General features: G+C 37.0%; 2 protein-coding genes and 1 long non-coding RNA gene across 3 annotated transcripts; 1 reads left to right on the forward strand and 2 right to left on the reverse strand.

Moving 5' to 3' along the window:
- Positions 1 to 364: 364 nt before the first annotated feature.
- On the reverse strand, positions 365 to 7,529 carry LOC103712907 (metal tolerance protein 7-like). Its single transcript, XM_008799615.4, has 6 exons — positions 7,069 to 7,529; positions 3,580 to 3,692; positions 2,932 to 3,177; positions 1,708 to 1,788; positions 1,097 to 1,327; positions 365 to 844 (listed from the first exon to the last, which is right to left on the reverse strand). The coding sequence occupies exons 1-6, from the start codon at positions 7,253 to 7,255 to the stop codon at positions 500 to 502; spliced, it is 1,203 nt and encodes a 400-aa protein (XP_008797837.1). The 5' UTR covers positions 7,256 to 7,529; the 3' UTR covers positions 365 to 499.
- A 3,973-nt stretch (positions 7,530 to 11,502) lies between these two features.
- LOC113463084 lies at positions 11,503 to 13,851 on the reverse strand. The gene is made up of 2 exons (XR_003386770.2): positions 13,144 to 13,851; positions 11,503 to 12,542 (listed from the first exon to the last, which is right to left on the reverse strand). It is a non-coding gene; the product is annotated as an uncharacterized LOC113463084 (long non-coding RNA).
- A 1,140-nt stretch (positions 13,852 to 14,991) lies between these two features.
- LOC103712908 (ribulose bisphosphate carboxylase small chain, chloroplastic-like) lies at positions 14,992 to 16,585 on the forward strand. The gene is made up of 3 exons (XM_008799616.4): positions 14,992 to 15,390; positions 15,512 to 15,643; positions 16,086 to 16,585. The coding sequence occupies exons 1-3, from the start codon at positions 15,211 to 15,213 to the stop codon at positions 16,320 to 16,322; spliced, it is 549 nt and encodes a 182-aa protein (XP_008797838.1). The 5' UTR covers positions 14,992 to 15,210; the 3' UTR covers positions 16,323 to 16,585.
- Positions 16,586 to 22,120: the final 5,535 nt, after the last annotated feature.

Below are 22,120 nucleotides of genomic sequence, written 5' to 3' on the forward strand. Positions count from 1 at the left end.
ATTCTCCACGACAGTCCTTGCCCATGTACTCATCGTGTATAAAGCTATCTGCAACAAAATCCAGTACGAATCAGCACAATCATGGATGGAGCATTGCTAGCCGGTCCTGGGCCAAATATCGATAGATACATCGACCAACTGAATTAATTACGTTGCTTTGTAGCACGTAGCATCTGTCTTTATTCGTCCTCTTTGCCCTTTACTAGAAAGCCAAGGAAAGCCGAAGCACTGTATTCTTTTTCCGTCTTCCATGGTAGGGGAGGGGGAAAAAAAAAGGGAAAAGGGAAAAGTGAAAATAGCTATCGAAGAAGCAGGTATATAGAAAAGAGAAGAGATTAATTGGAGCATGACATACCAAGAGTCATCATACCAACATCCACTATCTCATCTTCAATTATTCTTTTTTTTTCATGAGACAGAAAGACATTTATTAGAAATCGTTTCATTCAAAGCACCGCATTTGCCATCACTGTTAACATCACTCTTACTCGTAATAATTTCAGACCTTGGTCTTATGTTCTGGCCTATGAGTGAACTCGAAATCTATGTGCACAAATGCGCGTTCGACTTCCGGTAGCTGCTCAAGCTTTTCCTGGAGTGTTTCCCCGATGTCATGCGCCTGGCTCAAAGGCATATTACCAGGTAAGACTATATCTACTTCGACAAAATAGTGAGAACCAAATGTATATGCTCGGACTGTGTCAATATGCCTGATTTCTTCATGGTGATTCCAAATGAGGTATGTCAGCTTTGTTAGATAATCTGGTGGTGCAGTTTTCCCAACCAATGACCATACATTCTCGAGTACAGTCTTCGCCCATGTGCTTATTGTGTATAGAGCTATCTGCATCACAAGTTAACTAATTCATGAACACATTTGTGCTTGATATCAAAAAAAAAAAAAAAAGTATTACTAGTATTGTTGTTGGCATTTGCATGATAGGACTGGAAAACTTAAAACTGCATGAATTTAATTTTTGCACAGAGCACTTGTACATAATTATGTCTGTGGACGCATGGATGTATGCAGGCAGGCATATGTTTATAAATTAGATGCGATTAAATGTAAATAAGTCATCCTTGCAAATAAACTTACCAGTATTGCGCCAACAGGGTCCATCCACCAATAGAATCTAACAGCAAGTAAAGCTGTTGCGAGACCAATGGAGTTAGTGATGACATCAAAGAAATGATCTTGTGCATAAGCTCTGACGATATCATTTTGGAAGGTGCGGCAATACAGCATGAGGACGAACTTTACTATTGTAACTGAAGCCATAATGCCAACCATCCATTTCTCTTTTTTATGGTCAAAAGTAGGGTGAGCCTGCAATGTGTTCATTTTGGTGTTAGAAAGCAGCATCTAGGTTGATAATTGTTCACACAGATAAGCTTCTCTAAGATTGTGCAGCTTTCAAGGTTTGTTATATAAATGGGGAGTTATAATGAAAGATAAGTAAAATCAAAGATCAATTAGCTATTATCAGATTAAATTTAAAAAAAAATATATACAATTTATTTTACAATATGGAGCATATGTCACTTTGTGTCATACATTTAGAAGAACAAGGTAACTTTTCTGACCTTGAGAAAAGATTTAATGTACGATTAAGGGTCATCGTCATTAATAATACCATACAACAACAACACAAATTTCATTAGGCATATCAAATCAATTACTATTAGGTTTACTTGAAGAACATCTACCTGGGTAACGAGTTCTCGACCGGACTCTAACATCACCTGGAAACCGAGGGTAGCCATCACAGAAGCAAAAACTATAATTCCCTGCATAGTAAAAATAATAAGATTTAACTTGTTTACAGGAAGATCACCGCAAATAACCAAGCAATTTACAAGTGTAAGTTAAATCTTTTCTTTTTGTTTCCTTTTTCTTTCAAGAAAAGGGTAGTTGAAGCAACCCATATTTCATTAAGCCAACAAAAGAGATACAGAGGAAAAAAGAGCAAACAAAAAGCAAAACAAACTAAAGCAGTCAAAAGTTTTGTAAAGGTATCTGTTCCGCATCTTCTTATGCTTCAAGAATTTATGCCACTGTGTTTCCTGAAACTCAATAAGCAGTAGATCTAAATTTACCCTTAGCATAAAAATTAATGTAACAGCTTAAATATGTTAATTATCTGAGCAATTTGTATATGAAAACCCAATCAAAATTCAATGAAGTGGCATCAAGATTTTTATCAAAGATATTGATTGTGAGTTGAAATGTATATTAATCTGTTCTCACCTACAGAGATCTCCCCCACTTTCATTCTTTAGTAAAAAGGTATCATCAAGTCATCGCTTTCCATGTTACCTACAGAAGTTTGCACTACTGATAATTTAAGGATTTTTTTCCCATAGTGTAACGTGCTCAATTATACGATGAAGAATTTGGAAGATATGACATGCTAACCTAAACCTTATTAAATAATTTCAATTAGCACCGATAAATATTTATAGAATTTACAGTTAGAACATTTAATTTATATTCTAGTTGGTCAATATCTACCACCACAGCATCATACTGGACCAAATGTAGGCAGCCCTCCTGCTTCTCTTTAGGGGAATGCCATATTTAGGTGAGGAATAAGTGTAAAAAGAGCATAAAGGATGCAATGCTTGTATTGTTAGTGTGGCACAGGGGTTATGCTGTAGTAAATTGGGCTATTGGGTGATAAGAAGAGAAAAGGCCATTTGGAGAACCCTGCTATGTGCTCAGAATACAAGTGCTAATAATGCCCCTCCACCTAACAAGCAGATGTTCTGGCTTTGAGTCTTGTGAACAGATGAGTCTCCCACCCTTTCTATCTCTCAATTTAAAAAAAGAAAAAAGGAAAGATGATCAACTAGCAGCACATGCAGAAAAACTGAACGTCTGTTTTCATTTTGACATAATGTAGGATGACATGATGTTGGAAACAGGCTTACCACAGGTTGCATTCGCTTCTTGCCAATTGGATAGCTATACTGATTAGGTTTCTTCATTGCGTATGACGTAAACCAGAGAATAAACCCTGACAGAAGATCCAGCAAAGAGTCTAAAGTTGAAGCAATGACTGCCAAGGATTTGCTCTCAATAGATGCGTATACTTTTGCAGCAAAGAGGAATAAATTGGCAACATTGGAAGTATTAATTGCCATTCTTTCGCTCTTTTCTAGTTCTCTCAGCTCATCCTGAAGATAAAGTAAGAATCATCAGTAAGTTCTGTACACAATGTATGCAACCAATGGATGTCCATACGATGATTTTTTAAAAGGTAACTTCATTCTCATATTATGCATAAAATGCCACCCTATCCCTTTCTTCCATAATCTTATACATATGCAGAAGTTTGGATGTCACTGCTAATGAATGCCAATTAGCATCCATACATTTGGTAACCAAGCATCTCAAAATGATATTGGATGATAGAACTTTACAATGTTATTTAGATCTTTTTTTTTTTTTTTGAAGAACTTTTCTTGTGAGAAAATTGAAGAACATTTCTTGATTTTCTTTTTCTTTAGAACATTTCTTGAGTACCTTACAAATAGAAGGAAAACATATAACTAAGAAGGGAAATTAAGATGATAGACCTCTGTAGAAGCTCCTGCTTGACAACCTAATTCAGTGATGCCTTCCATTTCATTGAATCCCTGTAGAAGCTTTTCTTGCTTCTTGTAGTATTTCGCAATTTTACTTTGCTTACCTGAAAAACCAGAATATAGAGAAAAAGACATAACTTTGCATATACAATAAGTAATGTAAATAAACTTCAAAATTATAACCATAAATAATGACTAATAGTTCAAATGTGTCTTCGGAATGTTTGTCAATAATCATTGCCGGTATTGATCCTTGATTGAGAGATCAGAGCATGCCATAATAATTTTTAAAACTTAAGGTACAGATACTTTACAGTTTTGACTTTATTAAGGATAGGTAGAAGATTAGGTTGACATGATATAAATTTTACTATGCAAACAATAAATAACAAAGTAGAACCTTCATACGATTTTATGTATTACTTGAGTAAAATACAACGACCCTGAAGTGATCAAGTTAATGCATAGGTGTTGCAAGGCTAATAGAGATAGAAATCTATATCTGGGATTTCAAATCCTGTGCTGGAGTTAACTAACCTGAGAAAACCATTTCTACTATGGTTATAACTTTTATCCTAAAGTATAACCAATAATACATAGCCCCAAAAGATAATGAACAATTCCCATTCCAATTCCTTGAGAAGTTCGATGAAATAAAAGTATTGGAAATCAATATAGATAAGAAATCACATTGCACTGTATTGGAAAATATGGAATGTTTTAAATGATTTAAACACAACTTGAAGGAGAAATTTGTAAGGTTGAATGGCTATAAGAAATTGGATGAGAAAAATATAAAAGTTGAATGATCGTCAAATCAAACACAAACAGAACATGGCCCTAAATTATATAGCCCTACATTTTTCTCAAAAGAACCATATAGTAGTTCATGAAATGTAATGGAGGATCTCATACAGTCTGCTTTTCTTTTGTTAGAAAAATAAAAAAGTCAGGCCTGCAGCATTTGGTTCTATCAGCCTAAATTGGCCACCCATTGCTTGGACCGAATATTTCCGCCTAGTTTAAGCATGAATCGCTTGAATTCTTGAATCTCTGTTCGATTTAGTTTAAGTTTGGTATTTTGATTTTAATCAGCAGAATGCATTGCTAATTGTTTATGCAAATGGGCATCTAGAAACAGTCAAGTCAGATTGAACTGCAAGGCTATCGATCTGATTGTAGATTTCATGATACATGACCATCTTTATCAGAAATCTTTTGATCGTGTCTCCACCACTTCCAGACACAGACTTGGCTGCCAACTTGTTCGCTATTAAGCAAAGACACTCCATTTTTTCTCTCTTTAAGAGTGGAAAGAGAACCTGTAAGACAAGAAACTGCTACGCTGTCCTGCAGATTCCCCAACAGTTAAAAACCAAGGACTCTATGGGCATTATTTTACAGGAAAAAATTAATTTTGACCTCAACACTTAATGGATAGACCTGGATTGTAGCTTTCAGGATAAGTTGTGAGGGCAGCATAGTTTTGTTTTTCAACCAAAAGCCAAACAAATTTTCCTTTGTTTCTTTTATGGTGCTGCTGGCCTGTATATTGTGTTTGGCTTTTTAATCAACGCTGTTAAACCTTGAGTAGGGTGTTACAGAATCTACAGTGCCCGATATAATTACAGAGACTCCAGTAGTAAATATCCAAAAACCAACAGTAGTTCATTTCTCAGGTCTTCCATTTACTATAAGCGAAGAGGGCCCGCCCAAAGAAACTCCAGTAAATTGTAAGTACGTCAAGCGAAAATTCCCATCTCAGAGCACGACCATCAGTGAAGCCACTGCACCATAGTATATGAGCCTATTGTGTATATATATAGACCAGACACAGAAAATCCAACATTTACGTATATGTATGTCTATGTATGTATGTATGACACACACACACAGTATATATATATATATATATATATGTGTGTGTGTGTGTGTGTGTGTGTGTGTGTGTGTGTGTGTGTGTGTATAAAAGTCTCCAAATATGAACGTTATTGCTGCACTTTATTTTCTTTCCTATGACTCTCTGTCTCTTATAAAGGGCAAGGGCAGAATGAATTGCGAGTATTTATTAAATCAGGAATGCGTGGGTGGGTGTTGGTTTCTGGGTGTGGGTGTGGGTGTCTTCGTGGGCATATAGGAATGCGTGCGCATACGAGGTTGTGTGTGGGTCTGGGTGCAGGCGTGCTCGCGCGTGTGTAATTTTCTAGGTATGCATTTTTTGCATAAACCGGGACACAAGAATTGGATTGTGATGTAGATAGGAAAAAATTAATACTATAACTAAATATTTATATTTATTTTTTTATTTAAAAATATTATTTGTTAAGATTTTTTTAGTCTATTTTTTCTAATTAAGGATATAAAAAAATAATATTCTGTTAAATTATTTAGATACTTATATCTAAATCTTCATAATGAAAAGTTCAACCTTTTACCAACCTTTATAAATGGTATCTATAAAATTTCATAAATATTCAAATGTCCAATACGTATCGTATGTAGCTAAGTATCTGTCATGGATTTTTGGGGCCACACACAGGTGTCACACAATATATAAGTGGGCTTCCTTTGCGCATGCACTCTATGGTAGAACGATAAAACAAATGCATCTAGAAAAAAAGATTTTTTTTATAAATTTCTATTTTGTGAAAACATACTTCCAGATGTACACGTTTGCCTTCAAAATCATCCCAACGAATCCGATTATGCCTCTATAAACTAATTGCATGCATCATCAAACAGGACACAAGAAACGGATTGTGATACATATCTAAATATGTGAGTCGGCAAGAGAGAAAAAAAAATACGATAGGATAAAATTAATACTACAACTAAATATTTATATTTATTTTTTATTTAAAAATATTATTTTTTAAGATTTTTTTAATCTATTTTTTCTCGTTCCAACTTACTAACCAAAGATATAAAAAAATAATATTCTGTTAAGTTATTTAGATACTTGTATCATTGGCGCATTCTCATAAAGTAAAGTTCAACTTTCTGCCAATTGATAGCTATAAAATTTCATAAATATTCAAACGTCCCATGCGTATCGTACTCCAGCTAACTAATATCTGTTATGGATTTTTAGGGCCACACACAAGTGTCTCGATAACACAATATATAAATGGACTTCCTTTGTGCAGCCGTGCGTGCATGAACGTGTGGTTTTGAATGTGTGCGCATGCAGTCTATGATAGAGCGATAAAACAAATGCATCTAGAAAAAGAGATTTTTTTATAAATTTCTATTTTCTGAAAAAATACTTCCTGATGTACAAGTTTGCCTTCAAAATCGTCCCAACGCATGAATCGGATTATGCCTCTATAAACTAATTGCGTGCATCATCAAACTAATCTTTTACTAGCAAAATAGTCTCTGTTTCCATTCAATCACCTCATGTCCCCACCGCGTTATAAGATTAATAGCACGAGACGAGTAGGAGAGCGTTGAAGGCGAGGACCGCGAGAGGAGACATACCATGGGTCCTACGGAACACTCGTGAGACAAAGGAAGGGTCTTTGGGCCCTTCCGGCATCTGGAAGTCGCTCATGTCAAGCCTCCAACTCTGTGACGCCGCCGCCGCCGCCGCCTCCCCTTTCAGCCTCATCGGCGAAAGCAGCTCCGTCCTGTAGTCCGTCGACTCGCACCGGAGCTCCATCGCCATGCCCGACTCCCTTCTCCTCTCCTAGTTAGTACACACAACTCCTTGGAGAAGAATAAGAAGACAGGAAGCGGAGTGGGTATTGGTTAGGAGTTTGATGACGGCACTGCGTGCTTCTTTTGGGAAGCACTTGAGTTTTTTTACTTTTTGCGGATGGGTGCAGGCCGCGGCGGTGCTTGGCACGCCCTGCTTTAATTGGTGGGGCGGCGAACTGAGCGTGATAGAGTTGATAAGATCAAAGGCACGCCAAAAGAGTAATCCGAGAAAGCTGAAACGTCGGTTACCGACTGGGATCCCCACCCCCTGTTTGGGGTCGAACAGCTTTGGATTCTGGGTTCGACCATGTGTCATCTTTTGATAGGCTTTGCTGGTGGGTTCAGGTGTTGGAACTATGGGTCCCACTTGAAGTGGGAAGTTTGCTCTTGGTAACCGTAGAGCGCCACTTCCGCTGAACCCTCCAACTAATCTGGCCACGTTGCTCCAACCATACGAAGTCCAACTAACGTGGCCGACCGCTCCAGGTTTTCTAATTAAATATAAAATAAACCTTTACGAAGAAAATACAAAATAAACTTATATTTTTATTTGAAAAACACTACCACATGGAAATAAAAACATAAGAAATAAGTATGAAATCTTTAACTCAGATTGGATAGGAAGGATTGAAATATTGAAAACTAGAGTTGCTGTTCCCGGAGAAATCTAGTATTTCCTAGACCGTTAGGATTTAGATATTAGAATATTTTAGAGAGATCTCATTGAATATAGTATTTAGTTGTAAAAAGGAAACTAAAATCAAATTTACATATCATTATTGTTATATTAAAAATTTATTAAAATGGATGATGTTTCATTCATGAATAAATTTAAAAAAAGATTTTTTTTTTTTTAGATGAAACATCCTTACGTACCTATGACTAGATAATTATAATGTTGGTCTCCTCTCTCTTTCCTTTCAAAAGAAAAGGATAACAAAAAGTATCTTGGCTCTCACGTGCTGCACCAGTTCGCTCGGACGTACAGACTCGGGCTGAAACTTAGTTTCGTGATTCTCTCGACATCGCCCGTGGAAAAAAACGTTATTATGGCCGTGAAAGGGTGGTAACTCAGCCAATGCGACAACTGAGTAGGTTTGATGGAGGGTTCGGATTGTATTCTCTTGTGCGAAAGATACTACCTGTACTTTTTGATAAAGGGGATTCTGTCACGCAATCAAACATCTGTACAATGAATTAGTTCATGACCTCCGTGGCCTATCAACTCGACGAGGGCTTAAGGAGACACGCAAAAGTTGATTCCACTAACATGACTCATCTTGTGCAGGTGCTATGCCTCATGGATGCACGCGTCTTATACCGGACAAATGTCCCTTCTTTGCGTGCGTCCCTTCCTTGATCAGGTGAGAGGTACACATGCCGACATGCGGCTCTAATGCAGTCTGAGATGGGTCTTCGTTTTTATTTTTCAATAGGAGACACTTCTAATACATACGTATGATGGAGATCTAACAACCAGATTGAGGAGCCAAGGATATTTGCAACAATGCTAATTGTAGCATAAGTTACAATCTTTCATGCACTTGTTCAAAAGACTCTTTGATTGACAAATTTTACTGAAAAATTACAAATTTTAAAATAAACAAAATTTATAAATATGATTGCATGCTTTTTATAGTAAAATCCACTTTGTCAAAATTGGTAAGTCATCAAATCTCAAAAATAAGTTTTATTGAAGGTAGTTTCTCCATTATGTTTTGCAAAATACGTTTTGTAGAAATCATGTCTTATAATCGTTTGTTTAAAAGAAAACCTCATAAATAATCAAATAACCCTTCGAGAATTATTAGTTATAAAAGTTTCTAGAAAGCAACTTCTCCCAATTTTTACTTGATTCTAGCTATTACATTTAACTTTACAGTGTGGCATAAATCCCTTTTTGATGGGCCAAATATAGCCATAGATATCATCTATTAGGCCCCATTTGTAAGAGTTTTTGGAGAGCCAAAAAGTACTTTCTGGACCTCCAGAAGTGCTTTTAGATAAAATAGAAATATTTGGTAAAATTTTTGAAAAGTTGTTTTAGCTTTTTCAAAAAGCTAAAATAGCTTTTTAGAAAAAGCTTCATTTTGGAGCTTCTCGGAAAAAGCACTTTTAGAAATTGTTGGAAAGCTATTTTGAGTTATAAAGTTTTTTAAACCAAAATACTCATAATAAAATATAATAATTACACAAAATGTCCCTTTATATCTTTATTATTGTATTATTCTATAAATATTATATTATATTATATTATATTATATCATAATACATTAATATGTTATATTAAATAATTTGATATTATGTTATATTATACCACAGTTATCGAAAGAATGAAAGATTAATTTATGCTAATAATTATAATATTTTATATCTTTATTATTGTATTATGCTATAAATATAATATTATATTATATTAAATCATAATACATTGATATATTATGTTAAATAATTTATTATGCTATTATATACAATATTATATTACATTACATTAATATTATACTATGTTATATATTTATGTATTAATATATATTATATTTTATTATGCTCTGTTGGATAATACTATGTAATGTCTTTTATTGTCATTTTGTCATATCAAAAGTAATTTCTCAGTTTGTTTACCAAATACATGTTAAAGTTCCACAGGATTTTAGAAATGTAATTACCAAACAGCAAACAACTTTTTATAAATGCTCTACTTCCAAAAGTTCTACTTTTAAAAGCTCTATTACCAACAGCTCCCCCAAACGAGACCTTAGTATTCGAGCTGGCTGGAATAGCTCATTCATATGGAGAGAAATTTATTTTCGGGCCCCTGCAGTTGTGGCGAATATGAGATGGTCCATTGGTAATGGACATGCGGTGAATGTGATTGCAGATGCCTGGATTTCAAATTTATCTCTTCTGTAGTAGCCCACCATGGTTAATGCTGAGATGAGCCCGAATATGCGCATCTGTGAATTGTTTGTTCCTGGATAGAGGAGATGGGACACCAACCTTATCACTCGTCTCTTTGGAGTAAGACTTGTGAAAAAGATTATCTATCTACCAATCCCTAGGTTCGATACTGTGCTTGGATTTGGAAGCCGGGGGTTCACCCGAGGGTGGTATTGTTCATTTGAAAAGTGGCATGGGGTCGCCTTCCATCCAGAGGAGTACTCTTGAGTGGTTGAGGGATGAGAATTCCCTCGAACTGTAATGTTTGCCTAGTTATGGAGTCCATGGCTAACGTCTTGTTTCGGTGCCCAACGACACTTTAGGCATGAGGACTCATCCAAACCCCTTTGGTCTTCCTTCAATTTGAGACACCAATTGAGTCCACCCTTTCTTAGCTGAAGGGGTGCAGAAGCAGGCCCTACACTAGAGGCTAGGGCATCAGGATTGTGTATTTGGCATACCACATCTCGTTTGCCAAGAATGGCTGAATCTTTGAGAATTGTATTCAGCCACCGAGAGTTACATTGGAGAGAGATTTCATTTAGACTACTGAAGTCATTCACTCACCCTCTGTTAGAGAGCCTATGATAGTTAGGAAAACTCGGGACTCCACTTTAGCTTGCACAGTGTTTGGGATTCTTTTTATCTCCTAGGAGCCTCTATCCTCAAGTTTTTTCAAGGTAAACTTCGATAATGATAGAGAAGGCCTTGACTTTATTATCAAAGGCTCGGACTCTCGCTTTATTATTGTTCGTGGGAGTCAGATTCATGATGTCACTATTCCTAGTGCTGAACTGAGGGCAGCCTGAGCGAGCACCATCTATGCGAGGCTTCACTTGCGGGCAGACTCCATACACCTAAAAGATGACTCAGCTACTTTGATTGGTTGAGTCCTGGAGTAGGCTGAGAATAGGGATCGTTTGCCTCTATTCTAGGATATGTTGCAGTGTGCTAGGGTGCACCTCCTTTCGAGCTACTCATGTCTACCACGAGGCTAATAGAGCGGCAGATTGGATTGCATCTTTTGGCTGCGCATTCTAGTGAGATGTTGTGGACCAATCGTGCGAGTATGCCCATTTCTCTTTAGGATATTTTGCTTTCTACTTCTATTAGATGTATTCATAGGAGTTCTATGTAAATTGTTCGACTTACCAAAAAATTAAAAAAAACAAGCTATCTCTTGAGCCATCAGGTGTCCCCTCTACAATTTAAGGGAGAGATCAAAAATTAGCCCCATCAATTTCAAGAGTCACACATTGACAAGTAGAGCCATAACAATGATAGGATAACTAATTTCATTCATTAAGGCTAATAGCATGATTATGTGACTACAATGGTTACAAAACAATACATGAAGCATTTTCATATTCCTAGCTCTTGCACTTTAGCTCTTGATTTTTTTTTATATATATAAAAACATGGTTAGCATTGTTATTATTTCCTCCCCACGAACAAATAATTTGCTATAAAAGATCCATCTCAACCATAGCTCTTCTTATTTGTTGTCTCCCTTTTAATAAATTGTCATGGCTGGAATTGCTTGAACTTGATGTTGCCATTTCCAGGGTTGTAGAGGAGTTGTTAACTCCAAACTAAAGATCATTAGCTGGCCCAGATGTCATGTTTCTTTGAGGTATGTGGTGACCGAACAACTGAAAGCGGGATGGTATTCACTTATTCAGCTATACGGCCATCTGGTACAGGCCGTGGCCTGTGAAAGAATGGCATCCATGGAACGATTCAATGAGCTTGCATACTTTTCCTAAATGAAAATTAAGAAAAAAGAAAGGAAAAAGGAGCTGAAAATTTGATGAAGTGTAATTGATGTATGTCCCTCGGTTTAACTGTCTTCTTTTGTTTAATCCTATCGATTGAAAGTTTTATAGGCAGTCCTTGACTTTGATTCTCTTTGATACGTAATCTCTGATCCTGTTCATACAAGTGTACAAAGTAGGAACAACTATGTACAGAAACTAGTATGCCCATGCACAGGACAGATACATATAAGGAGTAAATGTAAGGCTAAACATAAAATAGCAATCAAATAAAGGACGAGGTGCGAAGTTCCAGTAGACAATTGTCGCAGCTGCGGAGACATTGCTCCAACAGTGTCCTCTTCATCGCCATTAGATATACTTTTAAATAACATTCCGGATCTATCAATGTTTTAATTATGATATATTTAAACCGGAAAGACTCACTTGTATGATACACCCACATGGTATGATATCCATGGAGCACATAAGCTACATCCAATCTTGGCCACCATGTCATACAGCGATGATCAGCAGGCTAGCCACATCGAGTCCAACAACAGACTGGGGAGGATCCAAAACGCAATGGAAAAACACCTTTAGGACTCGTTTGGTTGACACAAAAAGAAGCAAGGAAAATGTAATCAACCGGAAACGAAGAAAGGCCTCTTGTTTGATTTGAGCTTTCAAAGCAGATAAATGAAAAAGTATTTGTTTCGTTGGAGTTTTTAAAAAAGAGAGGTGGAAAAGTAACATTTCTACATAAAAAGAAAATCATGGAGGATATGAAAAAACTATTTTTCTACCAACTGAGAATTGTGATGTTTTTTTAATCCAAAACTATCTTTAAGCCATCAAAATTTATGAATAAAATATAATAGATAATTTATTAATTTTTCTAGAAAAGTAGATGTTTAACCAAACATAAGCTACTCTAGAATGAACACTTTTTCATGGTTAACCAAATATGCGAAAATCATTTTCTCGGATATCATATTCTTAGGAATCGGATTCTTAGAAAGAATATTCTAATAAGAATTTTTTTTTTCTAGAAACCAAACAAGTCTTAAAATGAACCATGTTAAACATGGCTACTGTGATCTTTTGTTCATTTGAGTTACAAAAAGGTTCATGAAAGGAGGTAGAGCCAGGGTCTCTAGTCTACCTGCAACTGCAGTTGTCTCGACTCCCTCGATACTTCGCCCACTTCTTACTGTGGGGACCACGGCATGAGCTTCTCCGCTGATTACTGTGCTCCATGAAGGGCAAAATTTGTGGGAGAGTGCTCTCCTTTGATGCTTTTAGAGATGCTGCTAGTATTTATACTTACAGATTCGCTGTTTTTTGGGACCTGATCATGCTCATTTCATCTTTGAGGTCGTAATATTTTGTGATTGAATCTACGTTATATCAAACCCTCCTATTTTTATGCACATTTTCTAGCTAGACAACCACATGAAGCTCGAAACAGAGGCAACAGTGAACAACCATTCAAGAATTCCAATCCTAGGCCTAAACGGAGAAGGGAAGAAGCCGATGTGATATAAGAAACTCTGAAATTAAGATTTGGCTTTCATGATTCTTTACTAGCTGTGCCAGTATACCTCTCCAAATGAACCCATCAAGCCTAGGTTGCTTCACGCAGGAAGGTGTCCTCCATCTAACCTCACCAATTCATTGGCCCATATCATGTCTAGAAACAAGAGTGAATGAAGGACTTTGGTCAATCACTTGGCTGCGATTTTTTTTTTTTCGCCCACAAATTGGACCACAAAATTGAGGCTCTTGGACATTAGGATCCGAGGAGGAGCATACGACGTGACCTATAAGAATTTTGATCCGCTCGACTTCCAGCCATTATTAACTGAAGTCTTGGATGGCCTAATCCTTGGATTGGATGGATGGATGGCCAAGAATATTCGCTCCATCACCACCGCAAAATATCGCTGGTCTAAGACGGATTGCCCTGAGCATTGCGACAAGAAGTTATGTTCGATGCCCTTCATTGGCCAGCAAAGAAGATTCTTATTGTAGGGATTTTTATACACCACAGCTTAAATAGCCAAGCATTTGGTGCGACATTCACATGTAGATGTCGAAGGACCAAGCAATCTGGATCACGCAGCTAACTCCTTCCAACAGCCAAAATCCTCTCTCTTCATGGTAAATACAAAGTAGCAGGAGATATTTACCAAATTTAAGCTTACCTTTTGTCGCACTTTGAGAAGCCAAGCTTCAAGTAATATCTTGGCTCGAAAAAAGAATTAAAGGCAAGTAAAGCGACATCTTTTATCAAACCAAAGAAGAAAAAAAAAAAGCAACTTCAATTTAATTTCCTGAAAAAAGCAAACTCTCCAGTACCAGAACGAAAACAATTACAAGGGTTTATTATATACTATGATCATCCCAATAAATACTATACAATAGAATCTAATCTAGCTAGGAATGGAAATTTGTTCTTGATCATCCATCAAGTGGTCCCAATGAAGTCAAGAGATCGCAATTTGATATCTATACGCAAAAATGGTCTAGTTAAAAGGTACTGGATCTATTCTTCTTCTCTTTACAAAAAGGAAAATAAAAGAAAAGAAAAGAAAAGGTTAAATACCCTATTAGATATTAGAGATGAGCTAGTATTTTAATATTCTTCCAATTTTATAGCATTTTTCGTTTTCAATGAATTCTAAGTGGGCTCCTTGCTTCTCCTATTCCCACCAAACGGAGCTCTAATTTTTTGTAACATGAGCTCTAATTCTTTCAAAACGGGCATGGTATCGGTTTTTTCATCGGAGCGGTACCATAAGTTCCGGTAGTTTAAAAAACCGTGTTGCAACTGTGATAACCGTAGTCCAGCTGTAGGTTGTCTATTTAAGTAGCCAAGGCGTAGGAGACAACAGGGCTCAGGGCCATCACTCGTTCACGTGCAGGGGATAAGATGAGCCAGCCCTTGACACGTGGCACGTCAATAGAGGCGCCCAATTTGATAAGGATGTGATCCATTCCCACCCTTCATGTGTGGTGGTCGAAGTGCAATGTCACCCCTCTAGATCCAATGGCCAAGAAAATCCACGCCATCCACCTCATATGGAGATCGCCGTTGGATGAAAAATATCAATGGCAGGAGGGATCTCAGGTTATATAAAGGAACGGTGTTGGGGTGTTAAGGCCTCCATCCAGCTGCAAGGTCTTTTTGTTAGGGTGGGAGGGAAGTTAGGAGAAAAGAGATCAGGAAATGGCTTCCTCCATGATGGTCTCTTCTGCCGCTACTGCGTCCCGGGCGAACCCAGCCCAAGCAAGCATGGTTGCACCCTTCACCGGGCTCAAGTCGACTTCTGCCTTCCCAGCCACCAGGAGGGCAAGCAACGGCTTCTCAAAGCTTCCAAGCAACGGAGGCAAGGTTCAGTGCATGAAGGTATTGAAGAGAAGAGAAAAAAAGATGATGAAATTAAGCATAGGACAGAATCATTAGCTTATGTTTCTTCTCTCGTTCTTCTGCAATAACTAACCATGCATGCGTTTTACTTCATATATAGGTCTGGCCGATTGAGGGTGTGAAGAAGTTCGAGACCCTCTCTTACCTTCCGCCTCTCCCCATCGAGGCTTTGCTCAAGCAAATTGAGTACCTTCTCCGCAGTCGTTGGGTCCCTTGCTTGGAGTTCTGCAAAGTAAGTATCCAATTTGGCTGAAGGTACCTCTTGAGTCCTTCTTCCAGGTCAAGAAAGAACCAATCTTCGTAATGGTAACAGGAAAGAACATATTAGCCACCTTTGTCCTAGACCCAACCTGGGGCCCTAATTCTATTGATGGCATGGCCTGTCTGGACCGAATCCAGCATGGATTCTGCATAATTGAAACCTGGATGGACCAAAATAGATGTGAAATTGCGGCCCAGCCCATGGGCCCATCCTGACCATTAATGACCCACCCTGATCCATCAGGTAAAAGGACTTGATTCGAGCCTAAATGTTGGTCCAAAAGCATAAATCAAGCTTGAGACTGATTTCGAAGCGGAGTCTTAAAGATTGTGAGATAATTTTGAGAACACCACATCAAATGCCTCCGTTGTGAATTCAAACATCTGAGTGAATGGATCTGTGTATGGCGTAGGTTGGCTTCGTGTACCGTGAGAACCACCGATCCCCTGGATACTACGACGGGCGCTACTGGACCATGTGGAAATTGCCCATGTTCGGCTGCAACGACGCCACCCAGGTCGCGAAGGAGCTCGAGGAATGCAAGAAGGAATACCCGGACGCATTCATCCGGATCATTGGATTCGACAACGTTCGTCAAGTTCAGTGCATCAGCTTCATCGCCTACAAGCCCCCAAGCTTCTATACATGAACTGACCGTGTCAGCTCTCTAGAGTGTCTGTCCTGTTTGACTCGGCTTTGCCTCTTTAAATTGCTTTCCCTCATTGTTCGTTTTCTTCTGTATCCCCTCTCTCCAACGGATGCGAATTGGACTAAGGTCACTGTTATTTAGGTTGGTGAGGAGCATCGCAGCTCCGGCTATGTACATCATCGTTATTGTCTACTACTTATAAACCTATATATGGATGGGGTCTCTGTCTTTTCTCTCTACGACATGAAAGAACCTGTTTAGCATGTCATTTTGCTCTATCGGACATCATTTTGTGACTCTAAACATCAGAGCTCATAACCAATTTTATGGCAACTCGGTAGCTATAAGGCTCCGTGCGGGTGTGTATTTAGTTCTACATCGATTATTTGACCCAAAAAAAATTGGGTACTCATACAGAATTGAAGTACTCAAAAAATATTTTCCGACTAGGTCTATCTCCTGTTACTCTTAACGTCGTTGGATAAGAATGTCTCGTCATCAATATGCTTTAGATATCAAAAGATGAGTGTTAGAAGAGTCTCCCTGAATCCAAAGGAGAGTATAAATTGCAACTATGCACCTAACCAGGCGGCACTCAACTCAGCCAAATATTTAACCAACTTTAGCTCCGTGATGATTAATTATCTTCCCACCCAGATCTCACTCCGTGATATCCTCCGAGACGCTGGTCCGAGCATGTGATGAGGCCTTTTGAGGGGGTCCGAGAAGTCATCAAAAGAGGCTTTCTACCAGCAGATGCCACCCACCTCCAGAATCATATGCTTTCTTCCAGAACTCCATCGAAAAAGTCCCGTGACCGGAGCCAAGTTGTCGCATGCCGAATAGGAACAACACCAATGGCCGTCTCATCTTCCCCGGCGAGGTTCCTGGCCGGCGGGCCAAGCTCCCGCCTGGCAGGTAACGGGACCACCTTGTAAACGAGCTCACGCCAGCCATGGAACATTAAAAATTGTGAACCTGAAAGCACTGGTTGATGCAACGATGATCCATCAACCTTTGGTCACATGGCACATGTATAAGCAATCAAGTCAAAAGATCTTATTTTTGGTAGCCCAAGATCGTTCATGATTAATCCTTCAAAAAAAGACCGTTGATGATTCGATCTCTACAAAAGTGCACAGTTAATCCTTCAATCTTCGCAGCTCGGTAGAACTAAATATGGATCACAAGACGACCATCTTAGTAGGAACTTGATCCTACTTATTGGTGACAAGTTTCATCTTGATTCTCTTTTAGTTTATAAGGTTTTGAAGAAAAAAAAGAGGAAAATTGTTACTGCAGTTATCCAAGTCCAAATTTATTATAAATGCACCATCCAAAAACCAAACCAGAAACTTGATAAACGGAGGGGTATGATCACAAGAAGTCCCAATTCACATGATTTTTAGATGGTTTTTGACTGTTTTAGGAGTAGATATAGCACCTATAAAATTTCCATTTGATGCTACATAAGCAGTCCAAAGATTGAATATTGAAAAAAATCAAGCAAAAGCTGGACCTGAAATAGTTATTGTGCTGTACTTATGACTAATGACCTTATCGATAATGCCATATCAGGACCTAATGTTGTGATTTTATATTGTTTTGGGTACTTCAACTCGGTCCATTAGTGAAAAAAACTGGTTATTCTTATTCTAATCCCAACAATTCATATAATTTTAATCTCTTTTAAATCTAAAACTTATGAAGCATCAGATGAAGCACGAAATCTAGGACAGAGGATTGAGTTTCTTTTTTACCAAATCCAAAAGATGAAGTTACTAAGATAAAAAACATGAGGTTTGAAAAATATCTTGCAAGGAGACAATACCCTACATTTTCTTCATTAAGGAGCAAGAATTTCACAATCTCACATATAGTGACCTTTTGGCGGCACATGCAAGAAATCTTTTCTCATCTCATAAATAGGAAGCATTCAGGGAGAGGTCCTTGTAAAGGTAGAAGACAAACAATCATGCTAGATGTTAAATTATTATTTTGCTTCATATTATAATGGCACTTAAAAACTGAAGCTAGCCCAGATTATTTGAAAAGTAAGATAGAAATGCGTTGAAAAATCAAAGTTGAGAACTAAGTCAAAATCAAGATTTAACTTGGCTACAGGTTTGAGATCAAGGTATCTTTGGTTATCAACTTGGACCGGACCTATCAAAACATGGAATTTGGTTAATATACCTAATTATAAGATTGGAAGTCATTTTCGGCCACTTTTTTTGAAAACATCTTTAATAAAGTAGGTGGCATAGACCTCCCTTTCCTTCCAAAAAAAATAAAATAAAATTGGAAGTTCTGCCCATTTCTTTTCTTTCCTCCAGTTGCACTCCATAGTTTTTTAAATAACAGTATTTATAATGGTCATAGAGACTTTTATAAAAATTTTGTCCACCTCTCATTATATTATTCGGTTAAATAATATAAAAAAATAATGATCATTATTTTTTATTATAACAAACCGCTATAACACTCATTATTTTTTACTTGTATTTTTCTGAATAAAAAATTATTCATTTTATATTTTAAAATATTTTCTTTTTTTCGAAGACATTGTATGGTTTATATATATACACACAAACATACTTACATACATACATACGCATATTATTATCTAATTAAAAGTAAAAAAGAAATATAATGCTCTATTATTGTTCATTACTTCCTTATGATAATATTATTAAAACAATCATTATTTTGATAGTATTTTAATATTACAACAATAAAAAAAGAAGAAGAGATATATAATGTTTGCTATAACTTTTACAACAGCCAATAACAATTTCGTAGAGGGCTGCTATAGGGTAATGCCGCGTTACTTAAACTATCATTGCGATCTCTTTGATACGTACCATCACAATGACCAATCCCAATTCCGAACTCAGCTTCAAACTTAGAATCCATCTACCAGTCTCACATACGTTTGAATAGAATCGACAAGGACTACGGTTGGTACTTCTCTCAATCGGTGGCAAAGCTAAATAAGTAATTCATCCATACTTTATTCTGATGGTTTGAAATTCCAAAAATATTTTTCAACACGGGATCTTGCTAATTTGATCCGTCGCTTTCGTGGACTCCACGCACAAAACGACTCTTCCTCCTTGGATACATAGATTCAATGCATTCATCAAGTCACTTCATTCTCCCACATGCATTACTATTGATCATTTTTTAATCCAAAAAGAAAAGTCTTCTTGGACCGCCGGCCGGTGGATTCCAGCAAATCACTTGGATTTTTCCATGGGATTCGCAATATACCGCTAGATCCAAGCCTGATAGGGACACGACCGCTTCTTTATGTTTTAATGGTCTATCATTAACCCTCAAAATGTTAATCTACTGAGTCCGCGGCGGAAGGGATGCGGGGACCAGAATATGGACTATCTTACGTGACTTATATTAGGGAGGTAACTGAAGTTTTTCAGGCAAGGGCCACCGGCTTGCATTAGAGAGGCACCAAGTTGGGAGAGTCATGCGAATTATGCACATGTATTGTGACGCTATAAAGTTAAAGCAGGATGGTGATTATAGGCCTCCATGCGACTGCCTAGCATCTTTTGATTGCTAACATTTACGGTGCTAAGGTATGCGGCCTAAAGATAGAAATTGCTAATACAAACGAGTTAGATAATTATAATCTTAGATGCATAATGGTGCATCAGAAAAAATTTTCTCTTAGGGCTCATTTGGTTGGGGTACATCAGATTATGAGGTAATCTGATGATTCCTAAAAATTATTTATCTAAAAAGTAATTGCGGCGGAAAATAAATTTTACCACATCTGGTTGGTAGAAAATAAAATTAATTTGGAAAATAGCATTAAAAAAATATTACTATATTTAATTAGAGGTAATCTTATGAAGAAATATTGTTAATTTTTTAACAATACTCTTGAATAAACAATTTAAGTAATAATATATTTTTTTTCAATCCATTTGTTGGTTATTTATGGCCCACTTACATAAATATGGTCAATATTAGCTATTTCGAATTATGAAATATATTTATATGAGTTAACAAATATTTTTAAATTAATAACTAAAGCACAACTACTGCTAAAAACTGTCTCATTCATTTCTATAAGAAGATAATGGTATATAAAAAACGGTTCAATCTTTACCGTTTAATACCAAATTTATATAAAAAAAGCCATCAACAAATAAGATTTGCCTATATCAACAAAAAAACACCTAATTAGACTGCTACTAACTAGGACTTATTCCCATAACACAAAATTGTATATCCCAAAATCAAGAAAAAAACCACCCTCAACTTCATATATTATCCCACATTGCTACATTTGTTGGTTTTGGCAGGCTGGAAACTTTTGGAATTTGTTAATGAATTCTCTCTATAGGCATTTGCTTACAATGCATTGGGGGTAATTAGACTGCTATTAACTAGGACTTATTCCCATAACACAAAATATTGCTTACAAAATTGACCATAGGCAGCCTTCGCACTTTGCATAAACTCTTCTCCTGTCATTTAAACATCAAACCATATTCATTAATGGCTGCCTTGATCTGATCTGTATTGTTGACCTTCATCCAAAAATTTGACCATAGTCAGCCTTTGCACTTTGCATAAACTCTTCTCCTGTCATTTAAACATCAAACCATATTCATTAATGGCTGCCTTGATCTGATCTGTATTGTTGACCTTCATCCCAACCACATAATTGGTATCACTCATATTAGTCTCTCTAAAATCTGGGTAAATCTGTCCACAAGTGCCATCATCATCACTTAAATAACAAATACTATATAAGTTATCTAAATCCTCATAGGAAGAGTCATTCCCATCATAAACTACATTGCTTTGAAGTCCAAATAGGCAAGGCTTCTTGGCTTTCTCCCTTTGCTTCCCCTTATCTCTCTCAATTCTTGGGTCCACATTTCCTTCAAATTCCAAATCATTATCTCTGAAGCCATAGTCACTATCATCAAAATCAGAGTAAGCATCTTCAGTACCTAAGTCCTTTTGCACTCCATCATTAATGCTTGAATCTTTGTGCACTCCATCGTCAATGCCTGAATCATTTTACACTCCATTAATGCATGACTCCTTTTGCACTCCATCATCTTCAGGCTCATGGTCCTCATCTCCACAACCCATGTCTGACATCAATTGGAATCTCATACACATTCTTCATCGCAATATCTCTAGATACGTGCTCCATGTATATTTCAATCTCCTTATTTATAGGGATCTGCTTTACCATTTCTATCACATATTAATCGCACGTCAGAGGTCTTAACCCATCATCCAAAGTCTTTGTTGGATCCCTCCAGTAATAACTCATAATTCATAAATCCACTGTATCTTAATTTCTCTAACATGTCATCAATTTCAAACGTAGATATTGCGTCTACATTACAATAGTCACATCAGTCAACCTTTCCATTAACATCTGATTTATTTGGCACTTAAAAACAATGACCATTATGGTGTAAAACTACTATAAAATGGTCAGGATCATCTGCCATACATAAAACACATAAATAGTGTAATCACATAACAAATGGTGAAAAATGTTTAACATAAAAAATAGACCAATTTTAAAAAGATATAAACAATGTGTTCAACAAAAAAAAAAAACAGTGGAACATTTTTTTGTTACAAAAAAGTTTGTTGGACTTTGGGTCTTTGGCATCCATTTTGTTACCTCATGCTTATGCTTACTAGGTCTCCATTGTTGTCTAATCACAACTAAATAAGATGGAATGGGTAAGATAAAAATGCAAATGGATATATTCCTAGAGGTTAATGTGGTGAGGTTA

Source organism: Phoenix dactylifera, chromosome 8 (assembly GCF_009389715.1).
Source record: "Phoenix dactylifera cultivar Barhee BC4 chromosome 8, palm_55x_up_171113_PBpolish2nd_filt_p, whole genome shotgun sequence".
Taxonomy (NCBI): domain Eukaryota; kingdom Viridiplantae; phylum Streptophyta; class Magnoliopsida; order Arecales; family Arecaceae; genus Phoenix; species Phoenix dactylifera.